Here is an 18,501-nt window from a genome sequence, read left to right on the forward strand (position 1 = left end):
ACCTAAGACCCACCATTGAGAATACCTTGCCTTCTAGTCCCTGAGAATTTCACCATCAAATGGAGGGACAGGCTACAGTTGCCAATTTTGGTTGGATGTATTCCTGGAGATTTCATCACAGGACAATCTTTAATTCCTGGAGACTCCCGGACAACCCCCGAGGGTTGACAACCCTATGACAGGCAGGCAGCATCTCCCAACCAACTGCCAGAGACTATTGATACATGCAATGTGGTCTATGGGTATGGATGTTAGATCATCAATATAACCATTAGTATCTGCATACTATATCCAGCTCTGCCATAACTGGAAATAGTCTAAAATACTGGTAGATACCAAACGATGCTACAACTGGCTCCTTAGCATCTTCTCAATAATCTTGCCCTGGAAGGAGATATTAGAAATAAGCAAGAGGTGGTTAGATTATCAACATGATCCTGAGCCAGAGGGTCAGACAAATGCACATATCCGTAACTGAAAGCATTGCCTCTCACCTTAGTCAAAAGTGGATTAATAGATTCACTGGTGGCTTTTACCAACCAAGAAGGGTGGTGGGTCCAGCAAATGCATTACAAGACCTTTTCCTATGCAACTGAACCAAACTATGTCAAGAAAAGTAGTGGGGATTTGCTTTTTTTGAGAGGTTGTCTTTGGTACACTCAGTTATTTCTGCCCCGTAGGATGTAAGTGACTGCCAAAAGAAGCAACAGTTGTGTGGATCTGTGTCTGGGTTAGTTAGTTGCTTATATGGAGTAGTCATACGGGCTGAGAGAGCTACTAGTCATTGCTCTGGCCGAGGGAGGAGAAAGATTCCTTTGCAGTTTCCACACAAGATCACACAGGCTCCATGCTGAGTTTTGAGGCCAATAACATGAAATGTCCTCTCTGCAGTGAGCTGGAGGGGGGCGAGAACTTGATGTCTTGCAGATGGGGTTGCACCAAGGCCTGGTTCCAAATTGTCCAGCGGCAGGGGAGCTGGCCCTACTCGGCCTGCCCATGCCATCCCTACTGGCAATGAGTTAGTTCTGTCCTGCCTCTGGACCAGCCCAGCCCTGAGGGGCCCGGGCCTACCACCCAGCAGATGGCGGCCGGGGCTAGGCCGCACCACACACGCTGAGGGACCTTTTTGCCCTGGACCCAAACTGGGGCCTGGCCCCGCTCAGCCCGGCTTGGGGGAAGGGCGGGAGGGAGACGCCGGCTCTCCCAGGAGGCTGCGCCCGCTCCGCCCGTCGGCGCCCCCCGGCGGGAGCCTCGGAACTCCGGGCTCTGGGCGCGCAGCCGCGAGGCAGGAGGAGGGCGGGGGCTCGCGGCTGCCTTCGCTTCCGGCGGGGAAGCCGGTGCCGGCTGGAGCGATGGCGGCCGGAGGCGGCGAGGCCCGGGTCGCGGACGTGGAGGAGGACGCCTCGCAGCTCGTCTTCCCCAAAGGTGCGCGGGGCCGGGGGACGGAGCCCGGGAAGCAGGAGAGGGAGATTCCCCCGGGAGCTGGCGGGGACGAGTGGAGATCAGGAGAGGGAGATTCTGCCCCTCCGGAGCTGGGGGGGCACATGGGGGGGTCCGGGGAGTAGGAGGGGGAGACTCCACCGAGCGGGGGGATGGGGCGCAAGGGGAAAACATGGCCTTCTCCAGCTTGTTGAACCCCAAGTTACCTCCCCCCATTCCTGTATCTGTTTCCCTGTAAATAAAAGGAACAGTTCCCGGGGGAAAGAAGAGTCTGGAAATCGGGGGCCACTTGACTGCACCCAACCGTATCAGTACAATCCGGCTGCAAATTGGGGTTTGAACCTGTGCTGTGCCTGGCCTTCTGGGGAATTAAAGCTCCAAACATGAAGCTCCTGGTGTAATTCTTTATCTGGCTGCAGAGTTTTGGCCTCCTGGCCCTTGTCTGACCCAGAGTTTAACTTGGGAGCTCAGTCACATTTCCCGAGCTGTTGATCATTATAAATCCCCATATATCAAAAATCAGGGTAATTTCAAAAAGAAAAAATTATGGAATCTCTGATAGCTGTGACAATTGCTCAATCATCATTGTTGTAGCCAGCCATCTGATTCCAGCAGAACCAGTACATCTTTGAAGTGTTCTTTAAATGACATTATATAATGCTTTTCAGTGTATAAAGGAGTATTATTAGTATTGATTGTACCATGCTGTGCAAATACAGGACAGAGAGGCAGTCTCTACCACAAAGAGCTTTATGTAAAAAACCCTGATCTGTATCAAGCTGGCACAATTAAATGATCCCTGGGTTTGATGTGAGGAACTCTATTTTTTCTTCTCTGTGGTCCATGACACAAAGGTATTGCTGCCTGTGAGAATGTTTTCAAATTATTATTATTTTTTTGTTTTGGAAACCAACTGTTAAGGTTTGAAACAGGGATTACAACTGCCCAGTGGGTTCTGCTGAAAATATTCTGAATCTGAAAAAGATACTAATATTTGAATAGCTATATTTGTTCCTTAAAGGTGTCCTGAAAAGGGAAAAAATTGGGTTTATTCTCTTTTTTGCTTTTCTGATGTAAATGGAGACCCAAAATATTTGCAATCTACTTGCTTTTTAGCATTAGAAATTCATGTCCTGTCTATTCTGGTAGTCACTCTTGATGACAAGCAAACTGGTGAAGTGGTTACAGACCAAGAGCTGAGAGAGAGAAGTTGATCTATGGAGAGGGGAAAGAATTTTTAGTCAGACTGTTTAAAACTTTGTTTTTATTAATGGCTATTTAATTTCAATGACTAAATAACATTTCTAATAAAGGAAGCCTTTGTTAAGGCTTTGTTAAGGAGGATTCTGCATCCTCCTCCTTTAATTAAGGTGCTAGAAGTAAACATCCCTAAGACCTCCCAGAAGCTCTCCGGCAAAACCGCAGAAGATCACACTTGCCATTCCTGATTTTTCTGAGATAAAAAACAAGTAGTAAAACAAGCTTATTTTAAAACAAGTTACAAATCCAATTTTTAAAAAGCCTTTTCAGTTTTACCCCTTTAATATTTGCTTTTATTTTGGACCTTTGTGTCAAGTGAGTAATATTAATTACAAAAATATGATTAGCTCAAAAGATAGGGCTGGTAATTTAAGTGTGTATGATCAGAAAGTTAAAAATAACTGGAGTGCTATTCACTATTGTAAATCCAGTTGTGTGGCCTTGGAGGAATTATAGTTACAGTCTCATTAGGAATGGCTTCCAGGTCATGGAGTACAGGATTTTCACAGTCAAAGCTGAACCTGTGGTTCATTTTTCTTCTCCCCAAAGCTATATCCAAGCACGAAACAAAGCATATAGAAATTGGCTTCTTTGTTGTTGTACTTATCTTTCTCTCACACTGATACTCGCATACAGAATTTGAAACTGCTGAGACGCTTCTAAATTCAGAAGTGCACATGCTTCTTGAGCATCGTAAACAACAGAATGAGAGTGCTGAGGATGAGCAGGAGCTTTCGGAAGTCTTCATGAAAACTCTGAACTACACGGCTCGCTTCAGCCGCTTCAAAAACCGGGAGACCATTGCCAGCGTCCGCAGGTGAGTGGGAGAGTCAAGGAAAGATGATTTTATTGGGGAATTTAGTATGTAATATGTGTGCTGTATTATGAAGTTGAAACATGGTAGTTATTGTTATTCCCAGGAGCAGGGTTGCTGTAGAGCAGTGGTTCTCAACCACAGGCTGAGAACTCCCAACAATCCCCTATACCTGGCACCCCTGCTCAAAATGGGGCCAGAAGCAGAGTCCTGGGTGCTGGGCCGGGTAGCCTGGACCCCTGCATGGGACTGGGCAGCTGGATCCTGCAGCAGGGCCAGATGCCGGACCCCCACGCAGGCGATTGGAACGCGGGACACCCCCCTTCGCAGCCGAAGCCTGACCCTGAAACCCCACTGCATGGGGACAGGCGGCCGGACCCGGACCCTGCTGTGCGGGACCAGGCAGCCGGAACCTGGGACCCGTTCTGTGCGGGGCCAGCTGGCCTACAGCTGGACCTGGACCCCTGCATGGGACCAGGCAGCCAGACCTGACCCTTGCAGCGGAGCCCCACGTAAAGCCTGTGGGTGCTGTAGCACCCCAGCAAAACTCTAGATCTGAGCACCCCACACTACCCAGAGGCCCCCCACCCCAAACCTAGCTACAGACCCATTTTCCTGCCCCCTGCCTCCCTGCAGCACTCACTAGGCCCCTGCTGGCAGGAGCGCTCCTGCAGGCTGCCTTACTCTTTCTCCCCCTCAGCCAACCCCACCCCCTGCCTGACCAGTGTGGCAAATTTTGAAATTATTTTTAGCACACAGCTGGGCTGCAGCTGTGTCCTAGTTGGGCTGCATGCAGTCCACAGGTTGAGAACCGCTGCTCTAGAGATCTCAGTCATGTTTTTCTGGGGAAGTGAGAGACTTGGTGAGGTTCTGTTAGAGCAGTGGTTCTCAAACTTTTTTGCTTTGGTGACCTCTTTCACAAAGCAAGCCTCTGAGCGCGACTCGCCCCCCTTCTAAATTAAAAACACTTTTTTATATTTAACACTATTTTAAATGCCAGAGGCGAAGCAGGGTTTGGGGGTGGAAGCTGACAGCTCATGAACCCCCATGTAATAACCTTGTGACCCCCTGAAGGGTCATGACACCCAGGTTGAGAACCCCTGTAGTAGAGTGGGTAACAAGAGGCCCGAGGTAGGGCCTCCAGAGCTGTTTTGGTACAAATATTTATATGACAGCAGATTGTGGTAGATGCAAGGGACTTTTCTAGCCCTTTTTTCTTTGGGGGGGGAGGGGCTCCTGGGGTTATTGTGTGTAATTTTTTTGTTCTTACTAGCAGTAATGGGGTTGTATTAATAATAAAATAAATACAACTTATGCTGCCCTTTTTCTCATCCTCATTCCTTGTTCACAGATCTGTCAGCACCATGTCATCAGTTCAGTTTCTTTTACATTCTTTTCCTTTCCTCTGCTTTTTTTATTCCATTTTTCCTATATTCTCACCATCTTCTCTTTCTGCAGTTTGTTGCTCCAGAAAAAGCTCCATAAATTTGAATTGGCGTGTTTGGCTAATTTGTGTCCTGAGACAGCTGAGGAGGCCAAGGCTTTGATTCCCAGGTGAGAATTTATGTCCTGTGTTTTATGATTTATGGGTTCTGTGATGCAGGAATAAGGGGAAAACTGAGCTGACCTATTGTTTCCTCTTTGTATCCAGTATTTCACAGCCACAGTGGGCTGGCCTAAAAGGTACAATTCTACATGATGCCAATCAGATAACTGTGTTTATGCCTGGCCCTGCCCATTCCTGAGTGTTGTACCCTTTTAATGTCATGTCCTGAAACTGATCAGTGAAAAGGTGGAGGGAGAAAGATATCTGATTTGCATAATTCAGTGTGGAGGCACATGAGAGCTATAACATGGGGCTTCAGAGTTGTCTGTGTATTATAACACAGGAGGAGGTGGAGATTTTGGATAAATCATGCAATGCCAGATGGTACCAAAAATGTCTGAGGCACTGGTGTAGAAACATGAGGAAATTCTGGATATTAAAAATGAAAGCACAGGGAAGAGGCTTGTTTCTATCATTACTGTTCTTATCTTGCAGCCTAGAGGGCCGGTTTGAAGATGAGGAGCTACAGCAGATTCTTGATGACATTCAGACCAAACGAAGCTTCCAGTACTAGGGCTAATTACTAGCCCTTATTATGAAAAGAAAGATCAGAGAATTTCAAATGTTTCTGTGCACACCAGTCCAATCTAGCTAGCTCCAGGACAGAGTAAAGAGAGTTCTTGATGCACAGTACTTCAGCCTTGGGTCCCGCACAGACATGTTTAAACTGGGGACCACTCTTTGACTTGTTGGAAACTGTAAACTTGACAAAGACTCATTTGCAGTGAGAGCCATGGAATCTTGTAAACTCCTGTCTCGGTGGTTTCGGTACCTGTTTCCCCCAACTCTCTGTCCCTACCAGGGGAATCTTCAAAGTGTTTTACATTACAGGGTCTAGGATAAGCGTGGTGTGATTCTTCTTTCTTATGAACTCCAGTTACCTAAGGTGGAGAAATTTTGTTCCCACTGGTTGTTGGAAATCCTAATAGTTTGTAGAATCAGGGCTAATAAGATTCTGAGTGTCTTTTGAAATGTTTTTTTTAAGAAAATATTTTTTTCCTCCTTCAAGAGTGTATATTTGTTCAGTTTGAATTAAAATGTGATGTTTCTTATTATGTTCCTATACTTTGTAAATATTATCTGATTCACTCCAACTTTAATTATTTAAGTCCTATTGAGAAACACTTTGACCTGGAAGGAGGGAACAGTCTCTGGGGAGAGAGGAAGGAAGATAGTATTCTTGATCCAAACATCAGTTGTGATTATTAATACAAATGAATATAAATGAGCAGAATTGTATACACATATTTTGGGAGGGAGAGAAATATGATACTCTTATTAGGCTATGATTGGAAACTTGACATCCAAATCCATAGTGTTGAAAGATCATGCTGCTTTATAATAGCTGCCTGAGTTACCTTGAGTGACACCTATTGACTCAGCAGCAGTAACATAACTTATTCCTTTTAATATCATTATGTCTCCTGGAATCTAATAAACCAAACATACCTTTCTGATTTCCACAGTAACTTTAATTGGGTCAGAATTATAAGAAAAGGTAACACGGGATGAGGTCCTGTATTTTATTAGCTACATCCACCTCGTTTAAATCTTAGATTCAATCTCTAGCTGCAGCTGTCATCAAACAAGTCTTTTATACTCTGCCTCACAGGAGATTTCTGTGACTGCCTCAACTACATGAAAATACTGATCTTTAAAAAACAAATTGAGGTGTTTTAATAAGAACTTCATATCAGAACCCTTACCTCCTAGCCTCATTACTTTTGGTGGTAAGGAAGCCCTAGCTAGATTATTTGGCTTCTTTGACTTGTTTTCTTTTAAATTTGTATGATTAGGTGTGATAGTTGTCTCTTGTTGATATTTAAAAATAAGATGGCAGGCTTTAGAGAATAAATCTAACCGCTTTAATGAGCTGAATCTGATCCCACAAGGCTTACATCGTCCTCTGCTAATAGATAACTACCAAACATTGAAATCCATAATAAATTACAGCTACCACTTTTCAAAGAAGATCGGAAGCAATAAAACAGACAAGATGGTGGGAAGAAGGCCTCTTAGAAACCTCCGTGAACTGCTTTTGTATGATAGAACTGAACTACTAAGCATGTAATAAAGGGGTTGCTAATACTGTATAGTAAGGGTGTTCTCAAAATATGAACATTATTCAGGGCTATTTTATTGTAGAAGGTTTGTGACCCCTTAAATTAGCGAGATGAAAAGATGAATTCATTGCACCTTGGAAAGAATAATTTGAATTACTCAAATGTATTACTAGTTCCTAAATAATTTGTAACTGCTTGAGAAAAAGACTGGGCTACGTATGTGGACAGCTCATTAAAAATGTCTGTTCAGTGTGGAGTTGATGGTCAAGAAGGGAAAATATAGTATAGTAAAACCTCAGAGTTACAAACACCTTGGGAATGGAAGTTGTTCGTAACTCTGAACAAAATGTTATGGTTGTTCTTTCAAAAGTTTACAACTGAACATTGACTTAATACAGTTTTAAAACTTTACTATGCAGAAGAAAATGATAAAGTGAATAGCTTTTTATATACAAGCTGTAGAGCTTGTTTCCACAAGATCCTGTAGCCAGTCAGGAGCTTAGTAACATATCTAAAATAATTATACATCTATATGAATAATGAATAGTCTTATGCATTTCTGGACAGTATGAGGCACCAAATACTGGACTAGAGATGGACTTCTGATTTGTTAATTTCTGTGTAATATTTTTACCTCCCAGGGCAGGGTTGCTCACTGAGCTGCTATTCTACGCTCCTGCCAATCTATTTGGCAGATAAGTTGTTCTACATTTATCAGGAGTTTAAAAAATTGCTCAATACAGTTTAACTTAAACAACCAAAGCAACCATGCAGTAGGGAAAGTAAAAATAGAAACAAAAAACAGGTTAAGATGCCAAAAATCCCAGGATGTGGAAGGGGATTCTCTCTGCTGGTCCTCAAACCTATATATTACTGCTTCCCATAGCTGCTTACATCTTAAAATGAATACTTTAAAAATCCCCTTATTTTAAAGTAGTGCATTCTTAGCTGTTACTAATAATGCCTTAGATATTAAAACTGGCAATTCTAAAACTACAGTTTATATTTTATCTTTTGGCCTTTTTTACTTTTAGCATCTGCCTTGGCTGGGACAATGGAAATCAATGTGAAGTCAAGTTCGTTCATTATGATAATTTTCATTCCCTGAAGGCTGAAATGTTTGGGTTGCATGCACTGGTAGATGGGGGAGAGGGATGTTAATTTAGGATTTATGTCCCATGGCTGTGGAATTCTCTTGGTATGATCTCAAGCTGCTGGTTACTACCCTTCCCCAGTTAGTCAGCTCTGTCCCAGCTGCTCAGTAGTATTTTCAGGGCATGGCTACACTTACAGATGTAGAGCGCTTTGAGTTAAACTCACCTTCAAAGAGCACAGTAGGGAAAGCGCTGCAGTCTGTCTACACTGACAGCTGCAAGTACACTGGCGTGGCCGCATTTGCAGCACTTGCAGCGGCATTGGGAGCGGTGCATTGTGGGCAGCTATCCCACAGAGCACCTCGTCCCATTCTGGCACTGTGGCTTGTGGGAAAGGGGTGGGGGGGCAGGGCATTCTGGGTCCTGTCCCAACTCCCCGTGATGCATCGGTTCGTATCCTAGCAATCCCTGTGCTTCCGTCCACATCTGGCGCCATCTTTCAACGTTTTTTGTCCTGCGCACTCTGTCTTCCCTTTCGGTCTGCAGGAATGGAGCCCAAACTGTTGAGGAGTATGCTGACGAGTCTCACCAGCACATCACGTTTGGCAGTTGAGTTATTCCTTATGATCCAAATGATCCAAATTGACAGTGAGGGCTCTGAAGATGATATAGACTTGAGTAACGCATACGACACAAGTTTGCTTGTGGCATTCACGGACATGCTCACCACCGTGGGACGCTGCTTTTGGGCTCGGGAAACAAGCACTGAGTGGTGGGATCACATTGTCTTGCAAGTCTGGGATGATGAGCAGTGGCTGCAGAACTTTTGGATGAGAAAAGCCACTTTCATGGGAGTGTGTGATGAGCTTGCCCTCACCCTGCAGCGCAAGGACACAAGATTGAGAGCTGCCCTGACAGTGGAGAAGCAGGTGGCTTGCAATCTGGAAGGTGGCAATTCCAGACAGCTACTGATCATCTGCTAAGCAGTTTGGAGTGGGAAAGTCGACCGTTGGAATCGTGTTGATGCAAGTTTGCAGGGCCATTAATCGCATCCTGCTCAGAAGAACTCTGACTCTGGGTAATGTGCATGACATTGTGGCTGGCTTTACACTAAGGGTTTCCCTAACTGCGGAGGGGCGATAGATGGCACGCATATTCCAATTCTGGCACCAGCCCACCTAGCCTCCGAGTATGTTAATCAGAAGGGATATTTCTCTATGGTTCTCCAGGCACTTGTGGATCCCTTGTGCGTTTGACATTAACGCAGGCTGGCCCAGAAAGGTGCATGATGCACACATCTTTCGGAACATTGGCCTGTTCAGGAAGCTGTAAGCCGGGACTTTTTTCCCAGACCAGAAGATCACAGTAGGGGAAGCTGAAATGCCCATTGTGATCCTTGGAGACCCCGCTTATCCTTTAATGCTGTGGCTCATGAGACCCTACACAGGGAACCTTGACAGCAAGGAGTGGTTCAACAAAAAGCTGAGCAGGTACAGAATTACTGTGCAGTGTGCTTTTGGCCCTTTAAAGGACCGCTGGCGCTCTTTGTATGGGAAGCTGGACCTGGCCGATGACAGCATCCCTGCAGTTATATCCCCTCCATAACATTTGTGAAGGGAAGGGTGTACGATTCACTCAGACATGGAACTCGGAGGTTCAACACCTGGAGGCTGAATTTGAACAGCCAGAGAGCAGGGCTATTAGAGGGGCCCAGCGCGGGGCTGCAAGGATTAGGGATGCCTTGAGGGAGCAATTTGAGACTGAAAGCCACCAGTAATGTCTGGTGCCCTGCATGAGAGTGAAGTGCAGTGGTTCCAATGTTAGTAGGAATCTCTGGTTGCTACGCTGACTTGCAGTGTCTGTTTCTTTCCTGGGCTAAGGTATCTTTTACTTTATGCAATAATAAAGAATGTTTTCAAAGCCAAAAAATCCATTTATTGAAAAGAAACACAACTGCTTGGGAAACAGAAAGGGCAAAGGGGTGGGGTGGGGAACAGTACAATCACAGATTTGCGTATGTCCTCTTATCATACTCAGCCTTCCTGTCTAGAGTGCTGTGCAATGAGTGCTGCACTTCAGGATGGCTATACTGCATGGTGATGGGGGTTGAGTGAAGTGGGTAAGGGTCGTAGTTTTCAGGGCTGGGTGGTGAAGCTACAGGTGTTGGATGCAGCTGGTGGCGGTAAGAACCCGGATGTTGGGGAAAGTGGGTTGGAGGTGACATGGGGGCACAAGGGAAAGAGTTTTGGGACAAGGGTTGCGGGGGGGGGGGGGGGCCACAGTAGTGCTCTGCCTGCATGGCTACGAGCGCCTGAATAGAGTCCACTTGGCGCTCCATTATGCTTATCAGCCGATCCATGCTTTGCTGCCAGAGCACCGCGCTTTTGTGCCCGCGCTTCACATTCTGCTGGCAGATCCTCCTTTCACTGTCCCACACTCCTGCACTTTTTGATTTTCATTACTTGAATGCCGCATTACTTCATGCAACATGTCTTCCTTGCTTCTACGTGGCCTCTTTCTGATTCTTTGGAGTCTTTCGGCCAGTGATAACACGGACGGCTGAGATCTCTAGGTTGCATCTGTAAAGGCAAAATGCAACACTTAACAGAGGCAGCATTGTTCACATCAGACAGAGCAATGATTCCCCTGTACTTAAGGGCAAGCACAGTCTACACAATAGCATAATTTGCCCATCCCAAAGCAAGCATGCACAACCCACGGGAGCCCCAAAATGGTGCACAGGGTCAAGCATGACTGATTGTTTCATGGCTGTACTGTCCTCTGGGTTTCTGTAACTTGGGGCGCGCCAACAGCTGCAGGGGCCACTATACTGAATGCTGTCCCCACACTTTCCACAGGAGTTCATCCTGGAAGATATCTCGCTGCTGATGGTGACCTGGGAAGCAAGGGAGGGTCTTCTACTTCAATGCGACTTCCATCCTGGCCCATATGCAGCTTGCCTGTGTGCAGCAATGGTCCCCCTGCCCCTCATGGCACAGTGGCACAGACAAGTTAGCCTTACTTGGACAAGGACCACAGTGGCTCTCCCGAGAAACCTGGGCAAGTTCTGGATGAGACCTCTGAAGAGATCACTGGGGCCAATTACTGCAATGTGAGAGAGCACATCAACGCCCTATTCTGCATCTAGGCATGCATGTAGCCCTAACCCTCCTCACCCCAAGAGCCCGCACCAAATAACTTCCTTCCCAAAATAAAAGCCACTTACCGGGCACTTGATCTGGTGTTTGTCCTTCCGCAAGCACCAGCCGCCATGACTGGCTACCTTCCTCCTGGCTAAAGAATAGCTCCTGGTTGCATGCATCTAGGGATTCCGGGGTGTCTTTCTCCGGCACCCTTGCTCCTGCTTTGCTCCTCTTCCTGCCTTGTTGCACTGGGCTCTGAAGTGTCCATGGTGATCCTCGGAATGGAGGTGGGGTCGCCCCCAAGTATCGCATTCAGCTCTTTGTAGAAACGGCAGGTTGCAGGGGCAGCACCGGAGCGGCTGTTTGTCTTGCGGGCTTTGCGGTAGGCATTCTGCAGTTCCTTCACATTAATCCTGCACTGCAGTGCGTCCCAGTCATGGCTCCTTTCCATCATGTCCCTTGATATCTGCCCGAAGGTATCATAATTCCTACGGCTGGAGCGCAGCTGGGACTGGACAGCTTCCTCCCCCCAAACACTGATGAGGTCCAGCACCTTGCCATTGCTCCATACTGGGGATTGCCTGGCGCGTGGAAGCATGGTCACCTGGAAAGATTTGCTGAGAGCACTCCATGCCTGGCTGAGCAAACAGGAAGGGGATTTTCAAAATTCCCAGAAAATTTTAAGGGTGGGTCTGATGGTTGGTCACCTGAGGGCAGGGCAGTAGAGTTCAAAGTGATGACCAGAGTGGCTAGAACAGGCATTGTGGGACGCTTCTGGAGGCCGATCAGAGCGCACTAACAGACCAGGGCGTCCACACTGGCACCTTGGCGTTCCAGCGGGGGCGCACAAAATGTTATTCCACTCGCCGAGGTGGAGTACCAGGAGTGCTCTAGCTGCGGAGTCAGAGCGCTCTACGTGCCTGGGTAATATGGAGGGGTAGTGAGCTAGTGCGCCCAGGGCTCCTTTAATGCGCCACGCCCTCAGATTCAGGTGATTCCCCCCTCCTCACACCAGTCAGAGAACACTGGCAGGTATGGGGGTGGGAGGAGTAGTTCCTTCCTTCTGAGCCAGGACTCCTAAGTGCAGGAACAGATTTCAGCAGTCCTCAAACTGTGGATTGTGACACCCCCCCCCCCAAAAAAAAAAAAAAGTGAGTGGCAACCCTATTTTAAAGAGGTCACCAGGGCTATCTTAGACTTATTCACAGCCTGGGGCCGAAGCTGAAGCCTGAGGCCCTCAGGTTACGTGCCCCCGGCCTGGGACTGAAGCCCTGCCCTAAAGCTTTGGTTTTGTCCCCCCGACCCCACCTGGGGTGGTGGGGTTGGCGCAGGCTCAGGCTTCGTACCGCCTCCTGGGGTCCTATAGTACTTTTTGTTGTCAGAAGGGGATCTCAGTGCACCGGCGTTTAAGAACCCCAAGAGTACAGCGTAGTCCATGTTACTTCTCTGTACGCATGCGCGCCCACTTGCAGCTCTGTCCATGTCGGGTCGCCCCTGTATCAACTGCACGGACCCGCACCATTTACAACTGGGCTCCCCTTGCGCTTGCGCAGAGGCGGTCTTGGCTGCCGCTGCGTCCCTGTCCTCGGCCAGGTCCTCCACGGCGCCTTGGAGCGTACTGACGTAGAGCGCGTGCACCGCCCCGGTCGTTGGAGGGGAAAAGATGGCGGGCGGTCGCGGTGAGGGCTCGTGAGGCAGCGGCTTCCGGGCTAGGGGGAGTGTAGAGAGCGGCGCGGCAGCGGGGTCCGGTGGCGGGAATAAGAGAACAGTCGGACGGTGAGTGCAGCTAAGTGACGGGCCGCCTGGGGCGGTGCAGTGTGGCCAGGCGGTGTGGCTCCTCCGCCATTTTCAGGCCGGGGAGAAGGGGGCCTAGCGCCTGGGTCGGGGAGGGGAGGGAGGAGCTCCGGAGATGGGGAAAGAGAGCGCGGAGCCTTGAGAGGTCAGTGGGGGCTTGGGTTTGAGGCCCGTAGGGTACGGGAACCCCAGGGCCTGGAGCGGGCTCCTGGAGAGCCAGCTGGAGGCTGTGATGGGGGCCTGGTAGTAGCACGAGAGCTCGTGGGGAGAGGAGGGCGGGTGGCCCCATCGCCCCTGGACAGAAGTTTCTGCTTCATCTTGCTTTTCCTCCTGCTGCCTGTGGGTTAGGAGACCCCATGCCTGTTGAGTGTTGTCTGTGCTGTTTGGCCTCGGCCATATGGCATAAATGGAACCATGTACGGCTGGCGATTGATATAAGTTTATTTTGCAGAGTACATTAGACTTAATTGCAATATGATCCATCCCTGTGGATTTACAGATGCAAACTTATTCTTTGCATAGCAAAAAAACTTAACCCACTAAAATCAGAACTCAACATTTTAGACAGAGAGAAAACCTTAAATTTTTGTTTCTTCAGGAATTAGATGGTATTTCTCTTTTGATATGTAACTTACGGCTTGATATACTCCTTTTTGCTAGCATTAAGTAGCCCTACATTCCTTGTAAGTGATACTATTCTGTATTTGTATACTATGTCTTATCTGACCATATTAACTGTATTACAAAGTCTAATGTAGGTAAGTAGTCCTACACCCTACTTTTTTGTATTTAACCGAACCCTGAATTAATTTCCTAATCAAAAGTATGATCCTGGAGGGTATTTTTCTAACAATGGGGAGAGCTGAAGCAGATCACTGTCTACCATTTCTGCTTTCTAAAGCTGAAGTTTTGATGCTGGAAAATACTTTCTGACTAAATAACTCTTTGAAGGGAGAGATTCAAGAGTGTGAACAGTTTTTCATCTCCAGTCCTACTAGATTGTATTTCTTTATTGGACAGATTATATTAAAAATATAAGAGTATTTTAACCCTTCTGACAAATAATTTCTGAATCTCTGGCATATGAACACTGAGCCTTATTAATCTGTGGACCGCATGTCATCTTTAAGTGAGTTTACTGAACAACAACTTGTTAGATACTGTCAAACAAATTAAACACATGCTTGTATGAGAATGAGTCACAACTAATTAAAGTTAATTCTTGCTATTTATCATTTCACAACGTTTTTTACTAAAAAAAAAAAAAAAAACAGTTGCAAGATTAATCCTGCATTTTAGTAATTGATCTTGTATTCAAATATATACACTTTTGTTGATTTTCTAATAAATACCACTGTAAGCTAATGGTATACTGAGTGTTAATTTGAGTTCACGCACTTACAGTGGTTTGGTTTAGCTGTCTTTTGTATAGCTGGTAAATTTTCCAAACTCTGTTTTTGAATGCTGGAAGCTAAAAAAAATTGGACAATAGAATACTTACAGTGTATCTTTAAAGTTTTAATTATGTGGGTCAGTCACTTTTTAGTGCAGGAATTTAAAATTTATACTTGCAAGTTATAAGAGTTTTTTTACAAAGCTAAGTAATGTTAGAAATATTGAATATGTTCATGAAATATACAAAAATCAGGTTTTGTTGAGATTTAAAATCTCCCTTGCAGTTGTTTGAGTTCAGATACTGAAGTATTGTGCTAGTACATGAAAACTGGCAAGTGAAACCTGCTAGTTTATTTTCATTGTCCAAGGTTAGTGCAAAAAGTAAACATCAGCAATGAAATTGGACTTTAACAATGTTCAGTTTTAATCAAACTGATTGGTAGAGCAGGTAAGATTTTAACCTTTAGCAAAGTTTTAACATGACTTGATTTAGTTTTTCCCCTCTTCCCTACCCTAACGAGTGCTTAAGGGTTGGATCACAAACAAAATTGGTTTATTTTACTGTCCTGAAAACTTTTTGTGTGCTTTATGTATTTTTAATATGTATTCATTATATATGAAGAGTCACCTAGTGTTGACAAGGATTCAGAGTAGTGTGAAACCCAACATTATGCTCTTCTTACTCCTGGGTTTATAAAACTATTCAAAATTTATTTGAATGCCAATTCTGATTCAACCTACATTCCACATCCTAATCTGTTTGCAGTTGTAGTCCAGTTGTGAAACGTGTAGTGTATTACATGGGGACATAGCATGTGTGTGCAGCATATCTCCTCCTTTCCTGCTGACTAGATTCTCATCTGTTGTTTAACTTTACCATTGCTAATATCAGACGTTCTTTAACATAAATTGCTGTATGCAGCATTTTTGCATTTGTGACATGAAATTACAGCACAGAGGTGCATATTGGTAGATTGAGGGTTGTGGTGGGATGAGATGAAACCTGAATGTCTAATGTTATAGCAGAAACGTGCACCTTTTGGGGAAGGAGGGAAAGCAAGGAATGGGACAAATATTTCAGGTCTATACAGGTACGAGAAGCAAAACCTGTCACCAGCCTAATATTTTTGTTCTTTGAATGCCACCTGTGACCTACTGATTTGAAAATCTTTGTTCATTTTCAAGCACATCTGGGATCCCTATGTTTCAATCCTGGGTTTGCTACTATTGACTTACTGTATGTCCCTGAGCAACTGTCCCTTTTCTCAGATGGGTATAATACCATATCTAGCTCAGATGGTTATGATTAACATTTTTAAAGCCCTGTGTAAATGCAAAGTGGTACTACAGCTTACAAAAGACTCATTTTATGCTTTAAAACTAACAATACTAACAGTGGTCAGTTAACTACTACTTCAACGCTTAGTCGAACAGTCGGCCATAGCAATCTTTCGCAATTTGGTCTGTTCCTGTGCAGCTGCAAGGGTTTGACAGCCTGAGAGTCCAACATCAGAACAGACTGGATGAACCCATGTAATTAGGGGTGTGCTTCTGCGCTGCCTCCATCCCTTGCCGGGTGGAATTTTATCCTGGCTGTTATAAGCCAGTCAGTTTACCTGCTTTCCCTATATTGTTTCTGTGTAGCAATTACTTAAATAGGAGCAGTACAGATCTGAAGGAAGTCTACACATCCACAATGGAAACTGACTACAAATACACTCTGGCCTATATAGGAAATGATGTAGATCTAGTGACTCTGTGTATGTCTACACTACTGATGCTACAGCGCTGCAGATGAGCTGCTGTAGCACCATAGCATAGACACTTGCTACCGCAACAGAAGGGGTTTTTCTGTTGCTGTAGTTAATCCACCCCCTTGAGAGGCTGTAGCTAGGTTAACAGAATAATAATTCTTCTGTCGATCTAGTGGTGTCTATTCCTGAGCTCAGGACAGCTCAATTATGTGTCTCTGGTGTGAGAATTTTTCACACTGCTGAGTGACATAGCTAGATCAACCTAAGTTTTGGATATAGACCTTACACTCACACTGGGATTTTCAAAGGAACCTAAGAGAGCAGGGTGCCCACCTTTTCCTAACTCTTAGGCTCCTTTGAAAAGCCCAGTATTTTAATTAAAGGCTGTATATCTTGGTGTTGGAAAAAACACGTAACTTAAAAATAAAACCAAATTTCACTGTTTCAGATGCTTGTCCATTAAAAGATGTCTTGTAATCTGCCAAGTGGGGAAAATGAGGGTAATACAGTAATAATTTGAATAAAACAAAAAACAGGCATACTTGTGGCACTTTAGAGACTAACAGATTTATTAGAGCATAAGCTTTTGTGGGCTACAGCCCACTTCATCAGATGCATAGAATGGAACATATAGTAAGAAAATATAAATATACACACATACGTACACACACACGCGTGCACACATACACAGAAGGTGGAAGTTGCCATACAAACTGTAAGAGGCTAATTCATTAAGATGAGCTATTATCAGCAAGAGAAAAAAACTTTTGTAGTGATAATCAAGATAGTCCATTTAGACAGTTGACAAGAAGGTGTGAGGATACTTAACATGGGGAAATAGATTCAATATGTGTAATGACCCAGCCACTCCCAGTCTCTATTCAAACCCAAGTTAATGGTATCTAATTTGCCTATTAATTTAAGCTCAGCAGTTTCTCGTTGGAGTCTGTTTTTGAAGCGTTTCTGTTGCAAAATTGCCACCCTTAAATCTTTTACTGGGTGACCAAAGAGGTTGAAGTGTTCTCCTACCAGTTTTTGAATGTTATGATTCCTCGTGTCAGATTTGTGTCCATTTCTTCTTTTGCGTAGAGACTGTCCGGTTTGGTCAGTGTACATGGCAGAGGGGCATTGCTGGCGCATGATGGCATATATCGCATTGGTAGATGTGCAAGTGAACGAGCCCCTGATGGCGTGGCTAATGTGATTAGGTCCTATGATGTGTCACTTGAATAAATATGTGGACAGAGTTGGCATTGCGCTTTGTTGCAAGGATAAGTTTCTGGGTTAGTGTTCCAAAAACCTCTTGTCCACACAGTATTTAAAGAAACTGTGAAAGAACTACCTGCCCAGGTAGTTTTTGGAACACTAACCCAGGAACCTATCCTTGCAACAAAGCCTGATGCCAACTCTGTCCACATATTTATTCAAGTGACACCATCATAGGACTTAATCACATTAGTCACACTATCAGAGGCTCGTTCACCTGCACATCTACCAATGTGATATGTGCCAGCAATGCCCCTCTGCCATGTACATTGGCCAAACCGGGCAGTCTCTACGCAAAAGAAGAAATGGACACAAATCTGACGTGAGGAATCATAACATTCAAAAACTGGTAGGAGAACACTTCAACCTCTCTGGCCACCCTGTAAAAGATTTAAGGGTGGCAATTTTGCAACAGAAACGCTTCAAAAACAGACTCCAACGAGAAACTGCTGAGCTTGAATTAATATGCAAACTAGATACCATTAACTTGGGTTTGAATAGAGACTGGGAGTGGCTGGGTCATTACACATACTGAATCTATTTCCCTATGTTAAGATCCTCACACCTTCTTGTCAACTGTCTAAATGGGCCATCTTGATTGTCACTAAAGTTTTTTTTCTCCTGCTGATAATAGCTCATCTTAATGAATTATTTTCAGAGTAGCAGCCATGTTAGTCTGTATCCACAAAAAGAAAAGGAGTTAGTCTCTAAGGTGCCACAGGTACTCCTTTTCTTAATGAATTAGCCTCTTACAGTTTGTATGGCAACTTCCACCTTGTGTATGTATGTATGTGTGTATATATACACACACAATCTTCTTACTATATGTTCCATTCTATGCATCCGATGAAGTGGCTATAGCCCACAAAAGC

At 45.1% G+C, this 18,501-nt stretch overlaps 2 protein-coding genes and 1 long non-coding RNA gene across 8 annotated transcripts in view; 2 read left to right on the forward strand and 1 right to left on the reverse strand.

The window, feature by feature from the left end:
- Positions 1–1,265: 1,265 nt before the first annotated feature.
- POLR2D (RNA polymerase II subunit D) lies at positions 1,266–6,175 on the forward strand. Its single transcript, XM_048865123.2, has 4 exons — positions 1,266–1,425; positions 3,337–3,517; positions 4,973–5,068; positions 5,556–6,175. Exons 1-4 carry the CDS (start codon positions 1,353–1,355, stop codon positions 5,632–5,634), a joined length of 429 nt encoding a protein of 142 aa, XP_048721080.1. The 5' UTR covers positions 1,266–1,352; the 3' UTR covers positions 5,635–6,175.
- Positions 6,176–10,189: 4,014 nt separating this feature from the next.
- Positions 10,190–12,954, reverse strand: LOC142073190 (uncharacterized). Its single transcript, XR_012669911.1, has 2 exons — positions 11,504–12,954; positions 10,190–10,856 (listed from the first exon to the last, which is right to left on the reverse strand). It is a non-coding gene; the product is annotated as an uncharacterized LOC142073190 (long non-coding RNA).
- A 39-nt stretch (positions 12,955–12,993) lies between these two features.
- WDR33 (WD repeat domain 33) overlaps positions 12,994–18,501 on the forward strand; it is a 98,623-nt gene continuing 93,115 nt past the window's right edge. For all 6 annotated transcript variants that reach the window (XM_048865114.2, XM_075132256.1, XM_048865116.2 and 3 more), the window contains exon 1: positions 12,994–13,196. The gene's annotated coding sequence lies outside the window, so the exon portion shown is untranslated. The remainder of the gene's footprint in view (positions 13,197–18,501) is intronic.

This window comes from Caretta caretta, chromosome 9 (assembly GCF_965140235.1).
Source record: "Caretta caretta isolate rCarCar2 chromosome 9, rCarCar1.hap1, whole genome shotgun sequence".
NCBI classification, from domain to species: domain Eukaryota; kingdom Metazoa; phylum Chordata; order Testudines; family Cheloniidae; genus Caretta; species Caretta caretta.

Coding starts and splice junctions, on each gene's coding strand:
- POLR2D (XM_048865123.2), top strand. CDS start 1,353: ATGGCGGCCGGAGGCGGCGAGGCCCGGGTCGCGGACGTGGAGGAGGAC. Junction 3,518..4,972: donor ACCATTGCCAGCGTCCGCAG/GTGAGTGGGAGA, acceptor CTCTTTCTGCAG/TTTGTTGCTCCAGAAAAAGC. Junction 5,069..5,555: donor GCCAAGGCTTTGATTCCCAG/GTGAGAATTTAT, acceptor CTTATCTTGCAG/CCTAGAGGGCCGGTTTGAAG.